At 42.8% G+C, this 20,293-nt stretch overlaps 1 protein-coding gene across 1 annotated transcript in view; it reads right to left on the reverse strand.

The window, feature by feature from the left end:
• Positions 1 to 609: 609 nt before the first annotated feature.
• IL10RB (interleukin 10 receptor subunit beta) overlaps positions 610 to 20,293 on the reverse strand; it is a 27,059-nt gene continuing 7,375 nt past the window's right edge. The window contains exons 2-7 of the mRNA XM_019525149.1: positions 16,528 to 16,651; positions 14,829 to 14,992; positions 8,281 to 8,447; positions 7,700 to 7,850; positions 4,037 to 4,194; positions 610 to 866 (exon numbers count right to left, since the gene is read on the reverse strand). Of these exons, the coding sequence (XP_019380694.1) occupies positions 621 to 866; positions 4,037 to 4,194; positions 7,700 to 7,850; positions 8,281 to 8,447; positions 14,829 to 14,992; positions 16,528 to 16,651 (1,010 nt within the window). The 3' untranslated portion in view covers positions 610 to 620. The remainder of the gene's footprint in view (positions 867 to 4,036; positions 4,195 to 7,699; positions 7,851 to 8,280; positions 8,448 to 14,828; positions 14,993 to 16,527; positions 16,652 to 20,293) is intronic.

Consider the following 20,293-nt stretch of genomic DNA (forward strand, 5'->3'; position numbering starts at 1 on the left):
GGAAGTCAAAAAATCTGTACAGCTGTATATGTCCCATAACATTCTTCTCCCATACAAGAACAGATACAAGAACAGATCAAGTTTTTAATATTTTATTAAGGCTGTATGTAAGCAGTCAAACATAATTTAATAAATTAGTGTCATATTGAAGAAAATAACAATATTAATCTATTTGCTACAAATATGATTTTAAGCAAACCACTGAAAGAAAATACAAAAGTTCTCATATAAAAAAACAGTAAAATATGAAGGTATTCTTGAAAAAAGAAACTTTTTTTAAAAATAATCATTTACAGTTCACAATCCAGCTTAACTTTAAAAATAAATAATACATCAAAATTAAAATAACTGATATTAAGCAGATGATTAATATTGCTTTGTAAGCAATGCCACATTATGGTGCTATATAATGAATGCTACATTTTTAAAATAAGCCATTAAAATTAGTGGCTAAAAATTATGCACCTTTATTATAATCCAGGTTCTAAAAATTGAACAATAAGTACAATTCTGATAAAAGGCTCTTCATAAATTTTAAATATGAAATTTCACTGAGTGCTTATTGCTGCATATTTATTTAGTTTCATAGTTTCTAGGGCCCGAAGGGACCAATAATTTATTTATTTAATTGCCTGAATGAGGTATGAGGTTTGTACTTGATCCTCTTTCAAAGCTGGAACTTCTGAATCAGAAATCTCTTGGTGGGATCTCTGAACCTGCTCTGTTGTGTTGCTAGACTGATTCTCAGTCTCTCCACTGTAGTTCTCAGACTCTTCTGAAATGACAGTTAACTTGTCATAAGAGTGATCCTCTTCTGGAAGTTGTGGTGCAAAAAACTGTGAACTGTAGGAAGGCTTGCTCAAAAACTGCAGCAAAAATAAGAAGCAAGAAATAAGAACCAAGCTACACCTATCCTTCCTACATGTTCCAAGCATCAGTTGGTTTTCTTGAACTCTATGACAAATCTATTGTCTCGTGAGACAGACAGATGCCTACTATGGTTTGAAAGATCACAGGTTGGTGACTCCCTGCAACTACTTTAGATATATCATTTGAACACATTTACTTTAACATGTTATTCAACATGTATCATACAATCAGGCCTTCAACATAGCCTAATCAGACCTTTTTTAATCTTGTGATTTGTGCTCAAAATGCTCACCCCAGAAACCATGGAAAGTCTAATGCACTTACAAAATTGTATTTCAATACTAACAAGTATAAAATAATTATTACTGCTTGTAAGATGACCCAGTTCTAAATTCTTTTGCAAAGGAAATCATTTGTAAAAGAAATAGTTATTCTAAATTACAGTAAAAGCTGTGTTAACCGGCACTTCATTAGCCAGAAAACTCTATTAATTGGCATCCAAGCGATGCGGCAGAAGTGAAACTGGAAGTACCACTTCTGGGGGACTTCCTGTTTTGCCGCCACGAGTTGAGTTTTTCTTCACCACTTTTTTGGTCCACAGCCCAGGGCAAAGCAGCCTGTGCAGGAAAAAACAGCCTGCGCAGGGCCCTCTCCCCATCCCCTGGCACACTGATGCCGGGGAGTGCACCAGACGGTGCACGTTTGATTAACTGGAATATTTGATTAACCAGCATCCCCCATTCCCGGGGCATGTCAGATAATAGAGCTTTTACTGTATTAGGATTAGTAAGGAATTCTATGAAAGAGTTTCCTTTATGCTGTTTTTTACATTTGGGAGAACTAAAAAATGACACTGAAGGTTAAGAAAAAGAAAGCTTTTTGTCCCTATAAGAAGCGTTGCTGGATTTTCAAGCATGGGTTCATCTGACTTTTACTTATCTTGCTTTATTGGCCTCTCCAACTGTTGCTTGATCAGTTTTTTAGAATAAATACCTTCTTGAGCACCACTACTCATACCTCCAACTTGTGGGCTGCGTTTGGCCCATAAAGCCATGTCATCCAGCCCACATGACACCCTACAGGTCTAGAACTTTGGTGGCAGGGGAGCGGTAGCAGCATTATTTGCTCCCCGAACTGGGAACAATTTTTTTTAAAATGGGGTTGCGTGATACCACCCTGCATTCTCCCAGTTTTAGAACGCTTCCTGTTATGCTGGAATTCTGTAGGAAAGAATATCAAACATCTAATGGATCTTCTCTCCATAAAATGTTTATGTAACTTCCTTTGATTTTACAGGACATTGTATATGTATTGAGGAGAGAAAAGATCACCTAAAATGGGATTCAGGTATTTCTTCTAAGTATTTATATAGGTTCTATACACAGTGATTGCACTGAGAATGAGCATTTTCAATCTGCCAAGGGATGGAACCCTGCCTTCACATTGAAAAACATATGCCAGGGGAATCTGCTTTTGAAACACAGGTCCAAAAAGGGCTAGATATGTTTTTCCTGAGCAGAAAATGAAGATGACATATGATCACAAACTCTTTTAAACCAGTCTTAGTTAAGTATTAAATGTACATATTTTTCTGTTCTAGTATGGAGAGACTTTGATTTTTCCTCAGCTATAATACCAAACTAACCACTAAAGGACATATTCAGGATAAAATTTAAATGCCAGACATGGCTTCTATTTTGTACTGTTTAACAGTCTTCACTTTAATTTCATTAGCAGTGGGAAGAACACAAAACAAAAACATCCATTTTCTAAGCCAAACAGGTAAAATTTGTTTTACATGTTAAACCATAGCTGCCTGTGCAAAGGCCTTGAATACACGTCCATTTGCAGGGCTACAAAGTACAGAGACACTTTGTAACACTAGAAAAAACAAAGCACAGTTGGAGCATGTGAACATGCACAGTCCCCGAGTTAGAGCATTATATTGGACTCAAAGGCACACTCTCTAGACAGGAAAAAATGGGGGAAGGGAGAGGAAGTTATTCCTTTTCTCCCCTCGGCCCTGGGGAGCCTATCAGTGAGCTGGATCACTGGCATCCTGCCATTTCCCCTGCTGCCTATCAGTGATCAGTTGGCAACTGTCACCTGGAACAGCATCTGCCAAAGACAGCCCTCCTTCCCCCCTGCCCTGCCACCTGCTTGGAAGGTGCACAGGTGGAAGTGAGCAGAGGTGGAATTGAGCAGGGCAAGGACAGCAACTTCCCTTACCATCTCCCCCTGCCACCAGTCGCCTCTGGGGTCATGAGAAAAGCTGGTCTCCTGGCCCACAGCCCCTACCACCTACTCTCAGGGCATTGGTGGTCAAGCACTCTTCTTATGGTGGTGGCAGCAGGGTCCCAGCAGGGTTCTGTGACAACTTGCCGTGGCTGGGCGAGTGTCAGGGAGGCAGTCATTCTCCTTCCCTCCCCTTTGGGTGCAGGTGGTCTGGGAGACCATAGCACTACATGCACCTGTCCACATGTTCCATGTAATGCTACAAAACATGGCACTATAGAGAAGATCTGTTTTGAAAGAGGAAAATTTGTGGTGGATCCACCATTTCTGTGGTGCTACAGGTGGTTTGCAGGTGTGGACACTCACTTTTTGTAACACTCATAGTGCTACACATGTAACATGCCCAAGGCCTAATAAACTACCAAACACCTGGATGATTCATATAGCAGTTTGCTCAGGACATACTAGATAAAGAAGACTGAACTGACCATTTACATCCAACTTAATCACTACACAAACCAATTAAATTGCTGGTCTATTTAGTCTAAAGTCTTTAGCAGCAGAATACACTCATCATTACTGTAAATGTTTGCTGTTGTGGAGTGGCAAGCATGCCCACAAGCAGTTTATCACAAGTGAGATAAAGCTGACTGACACAACAGCTAAGACTCATCTATTATTTTGAAACATATATAATAGACTTATATTCTTTTAGCTTGGGCACCTAATAATTTCCAGGATCACATATGCCAGTATTATTCATTAGGTTTAACACTTAGCTAATAGTCCAGGTACATGAGTAAGAGTGAGAAAGTTCATTAAGTTAAGTAGAAAACCTGCAAAGCTTTCTGGGGTCTCTGACAGGCAAAAGACTCTTGAAAAGCTCATTTTTTTATATTTAATATTTTATACAGAATGACAATGGACAAACCTCTTTCAAATGTTGTGGGAAAGAATAAGAAGGATAGAACATGCATCTGGTCTGTCGATATATACATAAAAAGGAAAAGAAACAAGCAGGAACGGATACTAGAACAACCAACATGGATATCAGAAGAACAGCAACAACCATCCACACTGGTGTTATACCTGCAAGAGACAGGAACATAAATTCTTCAATACTTGATAATTCAGTTTTGAATATACAGCTTTCAAAATTTCATTCTCATTACTGAGTAAAGGATATTCCTAACCTCACTTTGTCATATTTACAACACCTTTGGTGCATGAAGAAATAAAGTATTTTGTTCCCAAATGGAAAAAGTCTCAATTTTGAAGTTTTTCTTTGAATCAAGTCAGAAGGTTCTTACTTCCTAGAGCACGGGTGGGCAAGATACAGCCCACGAGGCCATTTTATCTGGCCTGTGGGACCCCTAAAACATTTAGACAATTAATATTTATCTGTCTTTGGTTCCGGTCAAAAATGGACCCAGTAGGACCCAGGGGAAGCTCAGCGGGCTCCTACAACAGCCAGGCCCGTCTGGCCCCGCCCCCCAGCTGGAAGCCTCTGTCGGGGCTTCTGGCCTTGGACCACGTGGCTGCACTGCACTGGAAACTCAGGTAAGGGGGTGGGGGAAGGGCTGGGGAGGACCGCAGGCAGGGAAGGAGCCTAGGGAAAAGTGGCCCCTCCCCCACCCCGTGGCCGGTGCTCCCTGCTGCAGCCGCTCACAGCCTAAGCCGAGCAGTGTTTGCTGCTGCTGCCCGCCTGGAGCTAGCGCACTGGGCAGCCCAGAGGTAGTGGTGGCAAACACTGCCTGGCGTGGCAAGTGGGGGGGGCCGCAGCTGCTGCCGCCACGGTGCAGCCCTGATGAGTGAGCCCAAAACTGGTGCAAGGCCCAGGCTGGCTGTGGGGGTGGGTTACAAGCTGGTGCTGAGCACAGGGAAAAGCAGCCACTCGCAGTCTGTGTGGGGCTGCTTGTATCTGCTCAGGACAGCCCTGCACAGGCTGCGAGCAGCTGCAGCAGGGAGCACCAGCCAAGGGGTGGGGGAGGGGCTGCTTTTCCCCCATGCTCAGCACCAGCTTACTCCCTGCCAGGGAGCAGGGTATCAGGGCTGCAAGCTGCCCCCTGCCTGTACTGTGGGGCTGGGGGGCACTGCGAGTGAGCGGGTGCACGGGGCCCACACTGGTGTCCCAGGGCCAGCGCCAGCGGGGCCCAGAGCAGGGCGGCAGGAGTACAGGTCCTGGCTGGCAGGGGCTCTGTGGCGCCAGGTCAGCTCCCCCCTCTCCCTGCTGGTGGAGTCCAACCTGGCTCCACAGACCCCTGCCAGCTTGCGCCCCACTATGGGCCCCACCAGTGCTGGCCCTGAGACATTGGGACATTGGTCCCAAGATGGTGATCGGGGGTCAAGAGGAGGGGCTACCCATGCAGCCCTCGACAGCCTGCCAAATCTGGGTAAATGGTCCTCAGCCCAAAATAATTGCCTGCCCCTGTCCTAGAGTGAGCCTACACCAGGGTGGGCAATTATTTTGGGTGGAGGACCACTTACTGAGCTGTGGCAAGCTGTCAAGGGCCACATGGGTAGCCCTGCCCCTTGACAGGTGCCCTGCCCCCTGGTCGGCATCTTGTGACCAGAAGTCCCACCCCCTAACCCCTGAACTTTGCCACCAGAAGTCCCTCCCATTGCCCCCAGAAATACTCCTTTCAGCAAGGGGTTTTGCCATCTAAGAACCAGAAAAATACCAAATTAAATTCTATAAAGTGATCATCTACAACATTCACTAATTTGATTTCAAAAAATATTTTTGTCCTAATTTACATGTGTTTGAGTAGTGTACGCAGTGGTGACTGCACAATAGTTTATAATGAAGTCTTATTCTTGTATATTGTGGGGGGTGGGTACGGGTTTGTGGGGGCAGTGGGTATGTGGGCATGGGGGGGACAGTGGCTGGGGTTTGTATATGGCACTGCATGGGGAGGCATAGGTTTATGTGTACGGAGGGGTGTGCACGTGGGACTCATCCTATGAACACATACACACACACTGCCCCTGTGCCCACACACACACACACACACACTCTGCCCCTGTGCCTGCAGATATGCACACACACACACATACACCCCTACCAGCGTGGTCCCATGCTCATCGTCCCATGCTCAGGGGGTCGGAGGATACAACCAGGAGCTGGAGCTGGGCTGGGGCAGGAAAGCAGAGAGGTGGCTGGGGGGTGGGTGGGGCTGGGCTGCTCAAGCCTGCTGAGGGCTCCCTCTGGGTCCTACTGTCCCTACTCCAGCCAGGTTTGACATGGAGCCAGGGCAAATAAACATACATTTACTACATTTTTCAGTGGTTCTGCAGGCCAGATAGAATGGTCTGGTGGGCCAGATGTGGCCCACGAGCTGGATTTTGTCTACCTCTGGCCTACAACCATTGTACTGACACATTTAAAGCAAGCAAAACAGTGAATTGTTAGGGGGAAAAAGAGAGCGATGACAAATAAAGATCTGTACACATATTCCAGGGCACTTCCAGGGAGGTTCAGTCTTTCAGGAGACACTATGTTTTAACATCAATGCTAAATATGACTACAAGATCACATCTGTTTCTTTCTGAAGGAATATTGGTTAAAAAATGGCAACTAATTGGGAAGTAGCAGTGATTATAAATTCCTAAACTTCTGGATTATGCGAGTCTTTAAGAGACTCATTTCATGCACTGGGACTTCACAAAATGTGCCAGAACTAAAGACTGATCAAGATTTCACTAAATGTTTTAAAGCAGAGGTGTTAAAAATAGGGCCTGTAGGCTAGATCCAGCCCATGGAGCCATGTCATTAGGCTTTTGGAGGGGCTAGGAATTCGGGGGTGGGGCCCACCATGAAAATCTGGGGTATGGAGCTCCATTAGGGATGCATGCCAGTGCTGGTGTGTCAGGGAGGAAGCGATTGATGGCTGTGCTAACCCCATGATTCCCTGCTGCTGCCACAACTGAATCCAGACAAAGGGCCTGGGTGAGTTTGACACTTCTATTTTAAAGCAACCTACAGTTCCTTCACACCTGTTTATTAATCAGTCTAGGGATACAGTCTTCCTTTCTAAACAAAAATACAATGTTCCCTGTTCAGACAAGTGTGCCTGTCTGTGACCGTGGCTATAGCCATATCATAGGTAGCTTTCAAGGTGACACGGCTGGAATTTGGAGCAACTATCCGAATATACATTACGAGGTTACAGCTACAAAACTTAAAAGGCTGAAGTCCTACTTTAGTTGGTCTAATAAAAGATACTGGATTTACCCAAAGAACCTTGTCTGCCAGCCTTGCTTAGGCATAGAAGATGGTAAACTGGATAACTCCAGATGATGGATGTTTACTACTAGTTTCAGAAAAGATATATACATATAAATAAAGCAGTCGCTTATATCCTGCTTGAAAACATTAACAAAATGGATCTTCTTGCCTGGCTTAACATAACATAATGATTGTAAATGTGATGAAAGGAAAAGCAAGCACAGCAGAACTCTATCCTATTTTATGAATGTTACTCCAACAATATTCTGCTACAAAACAGTTAAAGAAGCAGATGTTGTAAGAGAATATTAACATGTATCATATCTGATTAGGATGTTTGTAATGTACATATACAACATATATTACCATTTTCAGTTGTCTTTTCACATGACACTTGACTAAATTCTCCTACTTTATTCCATTCAGGGACAACGGCTTGAACTTGAAGACAATATACTGTCCAAGGGTCCAAGTCTAATAATGATACTGAGTTATGTGTAGAATTCACAGTTATCACCTAATATAACAAAAGAAAACAAAAAACTTCAGAGGCATTGTTCCAATGATTGACATGCTCGATTACTAGTTTACAAATGACACTACATCTACTGGCCTGATTTTCAGCATTTGTATTTATGCTATTAGATTTATAAAAAGTATCAAAAAGAAGGCTAATTCCTGAAAGTTAAAAGTTTCAAGTTAAAATAAAAGTTGTCAAAACAGAATTTGTAGTCTTAATTACTCATTCTCCTTGCCAGTTTGCTAGTGAATGGAAGTTGTGACAATAAGAAGTTACCGATTCTACAATATTTAGAGATCTTATTTTTGTTGTAATGCTGCAGCAATGCTACATTTCAGAACACCATCAACAGCACTGTACTTAGAAAGGCAAATTCAAAATTACTGATAGAAGGTTTATATATAAATATGATATTTATAAATATTACCTTTTGGGCATTGCCTTTCTTCCAGTATTGCACCCTGTAAAGCCAAGAGCCATAATACTGTTGTAAAGTCCAGTTTTCATGACTATTTTCAGAAGCAGGGCCTGTGAACTCTACAGTCAAATATCCAGATTCAGATCTCACTTTTACATCAGGTGGTCCAATGACTGCTAAATATTAGAAGAGGAGAGGGGATAAAAAGGACAAAAAAATGAATCCGTCACATGCACTGTTCCGACATTTTTACATATCCTACAGCACTATATGTAATCATTACTATAGATTTGAAGAAAATTATTTTCTCTCAAATAATCAGGGATAAATAAAATCTTCATGTTTAGATCTGTCATAAAACAAATTTCCTTTTGCTTTAATATAAAAGACATGTTTGCTTCCTGTGCATCCTCCATTCACTGAAGTCAATCAACATTTATCCAGCCTGATGCTGTCAGCATCGGGAGTCATGGCAATATTAAAACACATATTTCTACAATATTAGTCTATTTATTGGCAGTGTTTCCTCTTCTAAACTAAACCCTTTGTGACATCCAACTTTTCCAAGGATGCTTTCTGGTAAAGCGTGTCAGTTGTCCTCGTTGTTATGATGGCTTATAGAAACTATAGCATTTGAATTGTTTCTTAATTATTATTTTTATGTAGAATACTATTAAAGTTCTACATTTTGAAACTGGCTATTTTGACTACATGCTGTGCCACTATGTAAACTCTTTTACTGAGTATTTATTCCTCAACTAGACTGTGCCTATAATGAACTAGCTAGCATTAATAATAGCATTATTGTATACCACAAGCCAGTGCTTTTACCAGCTTCTCATATAAATAATTTCTCAGGGTGTAAAGCAGCCAAGGACAATCAATAGCAGCATTCCTATTATTGCTTCCTTAAGTAAAGCTATGCTACAACTACAGTAACAGCAGAAGATATTTAGTAAGAAAGAGCTTAAAGAATACAAGGCTCTGCACTTTTCCTGAAATGCTTTGACACATGCTAATTAGCACACCCTTGGAACAGACTTAATTAACTGAGTCTGTTGGAGTGTGCGGATCAGCACACTTCAGCAGCCTGTGTCACATGTATTCAGTGTCTCTGTGCTTCAAAATAGCAGCGGGGGTGCTGTAACTAAACCCTGCCATCATTTTTAAGTGCGGGTGGTGAATACACGAGATGCTGCAGGCACTTTAATTACAGCGACTCCTGAGAGCCATTCTAATTAAAACATTCCCCTCACACCCACCTCACAGCATGTGTAAAGAAGCCAAAAAGTTCTGGCTGTTGGATCCTCGTCTACACTATGGCTCTAGCTGGCTTTAAGTAGATGCAATGCTTTAAAAAACATTTCATATTGTAGAGGAGGCTGTAGTGACTCTGATGCTCTTAGGGTTCACCTACCCCTTTAGGGTTTGTAATTCCCTAATAACTGCTGTTCTGATGATGGTAGCAGTGATGGAAGCTGTAGAATAGATGAGACTGCTGTACCATTTAGTTTTGCTCAGTGCTGCTGTAGATGACAGTGGTAAAAATCCTGGAGCTGTATCTACAAAAGGATTCTGCAGTGCTCACAGGTCTTCCTTGTTAAATAGTTTTATACAGGGATGTATCAGTTCAAATGTAAGCTGATTTTGGCAGGTCGGTCTTGGTTACAAGCCAATTCTTTCCTTTAAATGTACATCAAAGTCCTTTTCCCAACAGAATCCTTTATACAACTCTTATCAATCGTTTGCAGGTTCATTCCAGGATGTGGAGGTTCACACAAAGTGCTAGTGTTATTATTGGCTTGACTACACTCCTGCAGAATTTGTTAAATATTTTCATTATAGTTCAGCCGCTTGTTCTAGCCTGTTTAAAGCTGCTTGAATTTAAATATTGGAAAAAAGACATTTCCTGGTTCTCTAGTGTTTTCTTCCCTGCTACCCAACTACCTTAACTATTAGCTTTGCAAAAATGTACACAGCTAAACTTTCCCCTAACATCAGTATTCACTTTCAGAGTTTCTCAGGGTAACTGGCCACGTGTCTTTTGTCTTGCAATGAGAATTTTTTTCGATGAATTCTTTAACTTCATTATTTCCTTTTTAAGTACTTCAAGAGTTAGCGTGGGCATGGGAGAGAATTACAAAGAGATGTGCAGGGGAACTGAAGGAAGAGAAAAATCTGCACGTTTGGAATTTAATATAGAAAAATTATGTCAACACGATCCTGAAAAAAATCAGAAATGCACTGGAGAATGGCAGCTGGAAGTTGGAAACTTAGATACCTGATACATGTTACAAAAGTTACACAATTGACTAGTTAATCATCAGTAGATTTAGATTGGTCACATGTGCAAAGTAAGACAGGCCAAAAATGCAAAGTAATTACCACAAAATTAACTGGTTAACTGCACAATAAATTTAGACCAGCTACATGTGAAAAGTAATTATCACACCATAAAAATGATTATCAAGCTACAAAGAGAGTCAATCAACTACATTTCTTTGGCAGTCCTTCCCAGTCCAGGATGATTGTCTTCCATAATTGTCTTATCCATGTCTTATCCATTCAGAGATGGCTGATGAGGCCGATCTGGGACTGACAGACTCTGCTGCAACTCAGGCAAGTGTTTCTGTGTAGGGTGAGTGGCTCTAGATTCTTGATTTGGTCCACGACACACTGTTTTTGCCACTTCCACTTTTCCATCTCCTGTTGTCATCATAAGGTTTCAAAGTACTGAGATCCTTGCAGCAGACTCTTCCTCCATTTGGGGCAGTCCTGGGTGATAGTCTCCCATGAGTTGACATCAGTGTTGCATTTGGCTTTGAGGACGTCCTTGAAATGTTTTTTCTGCCCTCATTGAATGTACGCCTTGATTGAGCTGGGAGCATAAAACTTGCTCTGGGAGTCTGGAGTCAGATATCTGGATGACATGGCCAGCCCAGCAAAGCTGATGTCAGATCACTGCCTTAATGCTTGTAGTGTTTGCTTGTGAGAGGATGCTAATGTTGATGCATCTATCCCACAACTGGATTCGAAGGATCTTCTGTCAGCAGTGTTGATGGTATTTCTTGAATGACCTATTGTGTCTCCTGTACGTTGTCCATGTCTCAGCTCTGTATGGTAAGGTGGGGATCACAACTGCTTGATAAGCCATGAGCTCAGTTTCGGATCTGATGTTGGGATCTTAGAACACCCATTTCCTCAGGTGTCCAAAGGCTGCACTTGCACATTTGAGGCAATGTTGATTTCTTTGTTGATGTCAGCCTTCTGCGAGATATGGTTTCTGAGGTACAGGAAATACTCAGCATTCTCCAGAGTATCACCATGTATCTAAATTACTGGAGCTGGAGACTGCTCATTAAGAGCTTGTTGATGGAGGACGTTAGTCTTCTGAATGTTAAGCGTCAGTCCCATTATTTTGCATGCCTCAATAAAGTCGCTGACTACCTGAAAGCCTACTTCCACATGAGCACGGACTACAGTATCATCAGTGTACTGAAGCTCAGTTACTGAGGTTGGGGTGGCCTTGGAGTCGGCTGAGATTAAATAGCTTACTGTCCATCTGGAAGTTTAGCTCCACTCCAACTCGAAGCTTATTAGCGGTCAGATGTAGTATCCCAGTAAGGAATATTGAGAAGAGTGTGGGAGCAATAACGCAGTCTTGCTTACCTCCCATATTAACCTCAAGCAGATCTGTGATAGATCTGAGAACCACTGCTTGCATACTGCCATGGAACAGGCAAAGAATGCGCACCAAAATTTATCACTATCCTTCAGAAGGATCCTCCACAGTACTTCTTAGTTGACAGGAGTCAAACTAAGAAGTGCTGTGAGGTCAAAAAGGACCTCAGCTTTCATGAGGTCACCAAGGACATAGAGATGTTGTTTCTAGTATTTTTCCTGCAGTTGGTGAGCTGCAAAGGTCATGTCAGTTGTGCCTATTCATGCCCTAAAACCACACTGAGATTCCAGGAGCTCTTCAGCAAGTGAAAGGAGAATGTTTAGGAAGGTTTTCATGAGGTGATCCTTCTGTAGTTTCCACAGTCAGACTTGTCTCCTTTTTTGAAGATTCCCACAACCATGGCATCCCTGAGGTCATCTGGGGTTTCCTCATTATTTCAAATCCTTAAGATAAGGGAACGGAGATGTGATAGGAGCTCTTCTTCCCCCTGCTTCAAGATTTTGGTGGGGATTCCATCAGTTCCTTGTTGCTCCTCATCTGCTGGCTGGCTTTCCTCACCTTGTCAAGGGTTGGAGGGATTCTGAGATCGTCTCTTATTGGGTGTTGCAGAATGGAGTTGAGAACACCTTTGTCAACAACAGAGTCTTGAATGAGAACGTTTTCAAAATGCTCCTTCCAACTGGTGTTGATGGCTTCCCTTTCCTTGATTAGGACTCCTTCATTCTTTGGTCTCAAGGGGGTTCATCCCCAAGTGTTTGGACTGTAGATGGCTTTGGTGGTATTGAAAAAACTGAACATACCATGGATCAATGTTCCCCCTAAGGAGTAGCGGTCTGTGAGTGTGCCGCTTTGGTTCATTCCCGAATTGGTTCTGCCTCCCTCTTTTGGTGCGGTCCACCGGTAAGTGTGCCGCAGTAAGTGTCCAGGTGGGAGCAGGCAGGGTTTGGCCCCATGTGGAGCACTGTGGGCCCCACCCACCATCCTTCTCCATGCTAACTGATGTCCAGAGCAGCAGAGCAAGGGCAGGAGGAGGAGCTGCTGGAGACAGGAGGAGCCAAGCAGTACCTGGGCAGCAGTAGCCCCGTCGGGAAGCTGTGTATGCTGGCCAAGCCCGGTGAAAGTGTAGCACAGGCTGCCCCAGTCCCTTCCGACTAACACTGAAATTGCCAAAAAGAATAAGTCCATCTCCCTCCAGAATGTCAGAAAGGACTTGGTCAAGGTTGGCACAGGATTCCTCCTTGGTTTCATCAGCAGCGTCAAGAGTCAGGGCAGATGCGCTGATGACAGTGGCATATCAGCTCCTCAGCCAGTTTAAGACAGAGAGTTACAAGGCGTGTAATTATCACATCATAAAAATGACTGTCGAGCTAAAAAAGAGCCAATCAGCTACAAAGTCAGTACTTGAAAATGTGTAACAATTCTATGGCTGGTTTCTATCCAGCTTTAATCTGAACATGTAGCAGGGCCTTTACACTCTGACTCTAAGTAAGTAAGTGAAAGCAAGCCAAATCAGAGAAGAATGGAAAACTCAGAACTAACTCTAAGACCAGAGAAATTAAGGAGGTGGTTTTTCACTGGCAGCTATGCAGAGGAACAGCTCCTTGGTCTGGAATAACTGATGCTTGTTAATGGATGGAATATGAGTAAGGATGCACAAAGTGAAAGAGATTATTGACAAGATCTCTCCCCTCCAAACTCAGTTGACAGGTAGGCCAATATCTCTGTCATTGTACTGAATTGTACTGTCATCATCTGTCGATGCCATGATTCACACCATGCTTCCTATGAAAGTGCAAAGCTCACTTAATTAGTGAAGACAGTGTACATTCAAAATTATTTTCAAAAAAAAAGTTTCATCCTCCCCAAAAGTTGTTGATGCTTTTCTGTATTAGTTTTTTTGCCTGACAACAATAAGTAACTGAGCTGATTTAATCTTTAATCTCTTAAGTAAGAATCTTTGGAGGAAAGTCCTCTTCCTCTGATCTTTATATTGTATTTGTTCAGGGGAAGGAAGCATCCTGGTTAAAAATATCTTAAAATTGGTATCAAAGTAAAAGAATGGAGTCAATCCTGAGCTAGATAAAACAGTAGTCTTACTATATTTTGTCATCCCTAAGCAGAGAGAGGTAGTTAGCTATGTAAAAGCGGGACACTCAACCTCCAGCCTGTGGGACAAATGAGGCTCACAAAGCTATTACATCTGACCTGTGGAGCTCCCTGTGGATTAGGAAGTTTGGCAGTAGGGAATTAAAACCACCACCCTCCCCCACTGCCGAATTCCCATGCTTCCTCCCCACACAGCTAGACTGGAACTGAAATGGGCTGGGCCACACTCCTTTTCGCCATGTGGCTGGATTGGGGCAAGGCCAGGCCCCCTTCTCCTGCATGGCTGAATCGGAGTCAGGTGGCCCCCTGCCTCCTTTGCATGGCTGGATGGGGCCTGTAGTGCCAGCCCCATTGCAGGATCAGGGCCACTGGCTGGATCCAGCCCGTGGAGGAGCTGGATCCAGCCATGCCAGGGAAAAATGCGCACCACTGGTGTAAAGTCAAGCAGAAAGCATGGTAGATTTGCACCCTATAAAGTAACTAAATCACAGTATCTGACGAAGTGAGCTTGGGCTCATGAAATCTTATGCTATATCTCTCTGATTTAGTTAGTCTAAGGTACAAATCTATCCTGCCTTCCTGCTGTGTTTTGATGGCCATTTCTTTCCACCAAAAATTTATTCCAACTAGCATACAAATGTTTCATAATTTACTTAAAATAATGTGTTTTTTCAGTTGAATTATATTTTTATTTGATTGCTATCAGAGTTCACCAACAGCGGACAAAATATATCCAATGGGGATGGGAAGTAAGGAAAGGGAGGCTTACTGTCCTCCATTGGGTTGAAGATGATGTCAGCCAAGCCCAACAGTTCATTCTCTGACTCCACCATGACTCGAATGGTGAAGTTTCCATATATGGAAAGAAAGGAGATGTCACACTCTGTAGTATCAATGCTTGTGCACAGGTTTTCAAATGTGCTCTTGTAGAGGCTAAGGCACAGAAGACAAAAGAACTGCATCTGAATTATGATTTAGAAATTAGAAAATATCCTTCATAACAGTGAAGTAAATAGCAATGCTAATTTATTAACAAAAGTAGTTGCGACTAAGAGGCAAAAATTATTAGCTGAATAATAGGCGAACAATGATTTGCAGTAAGTATACACAGGCTTGTGTTACCTTCCATACGTCTATTAATATGGACTTCTATTAAAATGGTTTATTATTGCTTTGGAATAAATGTAGAAACTAAAGTTCCCATTCAGAAAGTGTCCTACTGCTTTTTACTGTGGTGCCAGCAAAACACAATTCAGCAAAATAGAATGCCTCGAACCACAGCCTGAGTCAGTCTAATTCCTATGCTCTGCCAAGTGTAGATCAGCTATTCCCTTGCAATTTCCTTCTCTGTCATTTGAGGCCTAGGAATTTAATGGAAGAGGAATGTTCCTTCAGTTTCCTCCTTAGGGCACACCCAGCTGTACAGCTAGCAATAAGAGCTCACCCCAAGAGTAGTTTGGGTGTCTCCTATGGCCCTAATACCTCCCTCCCTCTGCGTGTTGTGTGTCAGCTGGTGGCTTGTGGGCAGCCTCTGGCCTGCGAGGAATTAACACATGGTTTGTAGATTCCTGTCCAGCTGCCACTTCCACCATTGCTCCTGCTGCTGCAGTGGTGAGGGGCAGAACAGCACAGTGGGAGATGGCCTGTTTAGTCTGCTGCCACTGGAGTCCAGCAGGGGGAATAGGGGCTTGCACTCCCCAAATGTCAGAGGAGTTGTGGTGGTCTTGTGCTGGGTCCTGGGGGACCCAATGACATATGCCCCATACAGTGTGCAGCCAGGGCCCAGGAGCTGTGCAGTGTATGGCCCTTGGCTGCTCAGAAGTGGGGCAGCCCTACTCTGCATCATCAGTTTGGAGGCTTCTCCTCAGCAAAGGTACCTTGCAGTCTGGTATTTTCCCTGTCTAATGTCCTTCTTTTTCTACCACTGAATTAGGGAAATCTCACACTTCAGTCTGTACTTCTCATAAAACCCTCTCCATCCCAGCAGGCACCCAGTCTGGAGGAGGGGAAAATGCCCTGATGAAAGGAGATCTTACAAAGTGCTACTGATAAAACGTTGGTCATTGAGGACAGAGGCAACTAAATAAGGAGTAATCTCACTGGAATTCATGAACCATATCTGCAGAGGGCATCAACACACACAGAATACAAGGGGGAAAACAAAGAGGGACATTTTACCTCTAGGAGAGTCTAGAAAAAGGTAGAAAATTTCAGCAGTATACCATTTGTGTTGAAGTAGACTCCCATGACAGAGAAAGTAAATTTATATGTAAGCAACTGATCATTGTTAATATTACAATGTTTTACTGGCTCCGAGTAAGAACAACTGAAATGTCTACAAAAGCAGTATCTAAAAGCCAACAGAAAGGAAGCTTCTTCCAATAAAAGTCACAAGAACACAAAGCTATACATTGTAGGTTTATCTGAGAAATCTTTCAGGAATAAATGAACAAAGCTGCCAGGCCTACCTTTGCTGTTGGACTGTATACGTTATATTTCCTTTGTGAAAAGTAGGTGGATCCCACTTCAACTTGCTATGAAAGTTAACCGAATTAATTCTTACATTTTTTAGTTCTGGCACCATCGCAAACGCTATACAAACAGACAAACAGGTTAGCATGTGTTCCTCAAATTGTTTTACACTAACTTGATGCATTTAAACAATCCCCACCAAAAATTAAATTTGCACAGAATGCAACCCAACAGTTCAATCAATTTCTTAATGCCTATCTTCTTTTTGAACCTATGCAAGGTAGTCAATTCCTAAAACTATCCTGGGATTGTAAGTGGCACATGAATGTTTTTGGCGTTTGAACATGTGAATCTTGTGTGTAATATGTACACTCCTAGTGCACCTGCACAAGACAGAGTCTAAATCTGAAAACAGGAAATCTACTTAGAGTGTACAGAGTTTACAGAATCGTTTCCTCAAATGTGACCTCTTCCTGTACCTATCAAGTCTCAATTAGAATGCATTAGAATGTCATTCTCCCCTTGTACTTGGCCTTGGTAAGGCCGCAGCTGGAGTATTGCATCCAGTTTTGGGCTCCGCAATTCAAAAAGGACGTGGAGAAGCTTGAGAGGGTGCAGAGGAGAGCCACACTCATGATCAGAGGGCAGGAAAACAGACTTTATGATGAGCAGCTGAGAGCAATAGGGCTATTCAGCCTGGAAAAGCGCAGGCTCAGGGACTTGCGTGGCCATCTATAAGCTTATTGGTGTGCTCATCAGGATCTGGGGGAACAACTGTTCACCAGAGCACCCCAAGGGATGACAAGATTGAACAGTCACAAACTCCACTGTGACCGGTTCAGGCTGGGCATAAGAAAGAACTTCTTCACTGTTTGAGCCCCCAAGGTTTGGAACAGACTGCCACCTGAGGCGGCTCAAGCACACACTTTGAATGCCTTTAATACACATTTGGATGCTTATCTTGCTAGGATCCTATGACCCCAGCTGACTTCCTGCCCCTGGGGCGGAGGGCTGGACTCGATGATCCTCCGGGGTCCCTTCCAGCCCAAATGTCTATGAAATCTATGAAACCAAACTCAAAATGAAAGAGAAGTTACTTCCCTTGCCTTAACTGGAGCTCTTTGAGATCCCTTTCCACCTGCATATCCCACTGTGAGTGCTTTTGTGCCCCAAGCTCAGAAACATTATCCCTTACAGTACCCATGTGATCTCCATGCATATTGCTTTCCTTTCTCTATGGTGTCCAGGGTATAAAAGGTGAAACATGCCTACTACACAACTCAGTTTCCTTTCAGCTACAGAATCCCAGGTATTCTCCCAGGAAGAAGAGAGGGAGAGCAGAACGTGCATGTGGACAACACATCTTAAAGTCCCATTTACTGTAAGGTAAGTAATGGCTCTTTCTCCTTCCAGTAATTATCTATATCTGTGTTTCTCAACCTTTTTAGACTCAAGGAACCCCTCAGAAAATGCCTGTTCTCAGCCTTCACTCTTTTTTTACTATAGAAAAATAATAGAGCAATTCTTTTGTTGCAAAGAACTCAGAAAGGCCACACCAGGTTAGACTGCTTTGACACTGTGGATTCCTATTTCTATGATCCTATGAAATCTCTGGATTTATCTTGTGAATCATGCAGGAGGAAATCCAGAGTGGATGCAGTGTCACAGTTGCACCCTCCTTTCAGATCATATGAACAACAGCTGGGGACTTTTTTTTTTTTAAGTTCCTGTTTCAGGTAAGAATCACCCCTCCCCCCGCTTCCCTTCCCTGCACAGCAGCATGTCCCCACTCTCAGCAAGTGCATTCATAGTGTCGGATGAAGTAGACTGTCATCTACGAATACTTATGCTTCTGAATGAGTTAGTCTCTAAGGTGCCAAACTGCCCTGCCTTCTGCCCTCTTCCAAGATTATAAAATAACCATAGAAGAACCCTCTTTTCCAATACTGATGGCTATTTCACTCATCACCATTAAAAGAGGTAAAAGGACCTTGGGAGAAGGGTCCCTGAAGCAGAATGAAGAAAGGAGGATACAACTAGGCAAGAAGAAGAAATAGACAAATGCTTCCAACTAGGTATATCAGCTCAGATTCACTGGTCCATAGTACTATGGAGCAATTTGTGACTGAAGTGGTGGTTCCTGAGGGAAGACACAATCAGATCTGAAATCCTGAGTTGGTTTGAATTTCCTGATCATCCTGTTAAAATGACTGCTTAATAACCTGAAGTGGGTTGAGATGACTGGGAAATCACAGTGGATTGCCTTAGTTTGGGGAAGCACTGTTGTGCCTTAGATTACTTGGAAGATCTGTGTGTGATGAAAGAAAGAAAACTGTGGGCCCCATCTTTGAAAGACTTAAAATCGCTACCCACTGTGTTTTCTCTTTAGGTACCAGGATGAAAACACCCAAGGAGCAGATTAAAACTCTGGATTGCTTCTGGGTATAAAGGGCATTTTTTATCTTGGCAGTAAACAATTCAGATGCTCAAGCTCCATCTACCTCTTTTTCAGGCCTGAGGAAGAGCACTCTGTGCTTGAAAGCCCGTCTAAAATCTCTCCCAACCATGCAGTTGGTCCAATAAAAGGTATCACCCTCTTCTCTGTCCTCAGAAATATCCTTGCCCTTACGTATTTCCTGGACCACTGCAACTGCAACATCACTCCAACATTACCACACTGAAAGAGAATGCCCATTACTATTCAGGATATGTACCCAATTTGGACTTGGAATGGTGACTTTCCTCTTTACCAAACAGGCAAAAGTCCCATTGATTTTAGAGGGGCTAGGATTTCACCCAGGGTCACCTATGTTTCCTGGTAAGTTAATGAGTAACCAGAGTTCAGAACTACTGCGCTTTGTCTCCAGCTAGCTGTGTTGTACAAGCTGTCTTGTGCTCAGCCCCTAGAGATATGAAGGTATAGACTGCCCATGCTCTACCACCTCTTTGACCACCACAATAGTCAAGAGTGGCATTGACTGGCATCAGAAGTAACATCCAGTCTATGTGTCCACAGATACTTGGGCTGTGCTGGTTAGTGATTTCCTAGTACTGAATTTCAGCAATAACATAGCTATGCTAGTGTTTACAAAGTACAGGAGCTCTAACATTGACCTTACACCATCTCTAACTGAAAAAAACAGGCAATGAATTTCCTAGTATACACAATCTTGCAAAATAACTGATTGCAGGCCATGTGATGAAACATTGCTGAAACAATCTGACTGGCGGAAGAGAATGTCACTGAACCTCAGTTTGCTGAGCAGGGCTAAATAACACGTACACTCACCATTACATCATAAATACAGGTTACATGTAAAGAAAAAGTGGATTTATGCCCTTCTCTTTTTTTATGATGCATCAAGAAACCTAGGAAATTTTTTTTTAAGTTTCACTAGGCCTTTTTTTCCCTTTACATATTTTAAAATTAGATCTTGTCTACTTGACTGGAAAAAAAACAAAGAAATGAAATAATGTTGATCAAAGGAGGTCAGTTCTGGTTATTCATATTAGCTTACCAGGAAATGTAGGTTACCATGTGTGAAATCCTAGCCCAGCTAAAGTAGAGAAGCCAAGGAACCATTCAGAGGGAAGGGATTTTTAGTCAGGCTACTTAAACTTTTCATTTCTTGCTACTATTTGACTGGAATCCCTGGTGAACACTCTCTCACCCAATGTTTTCATTTACATGGGGAGAGAGAACAACAACCACCTGTAAGTCCTCCGGCACAACAAAACTTGACACATCCTTTATTTGGAAAA

The sequence above is a fragment of the Gavialis gangeticus genome, unplaced genomic scaffold (assembly GCF_001723915.1).
Source record: "Gavialis gangeticus isolate Ggan-Ray unplaced genomic scaffold, GavGan_comp1, whole genome shotgun sequence".
In the NCBI taxonomy this organism is placed as follows: Eukaryota; Metazoa; Chordata; order Crocodylia; family Gavialidae; genus Gavialis; species Gavialis gangeticus.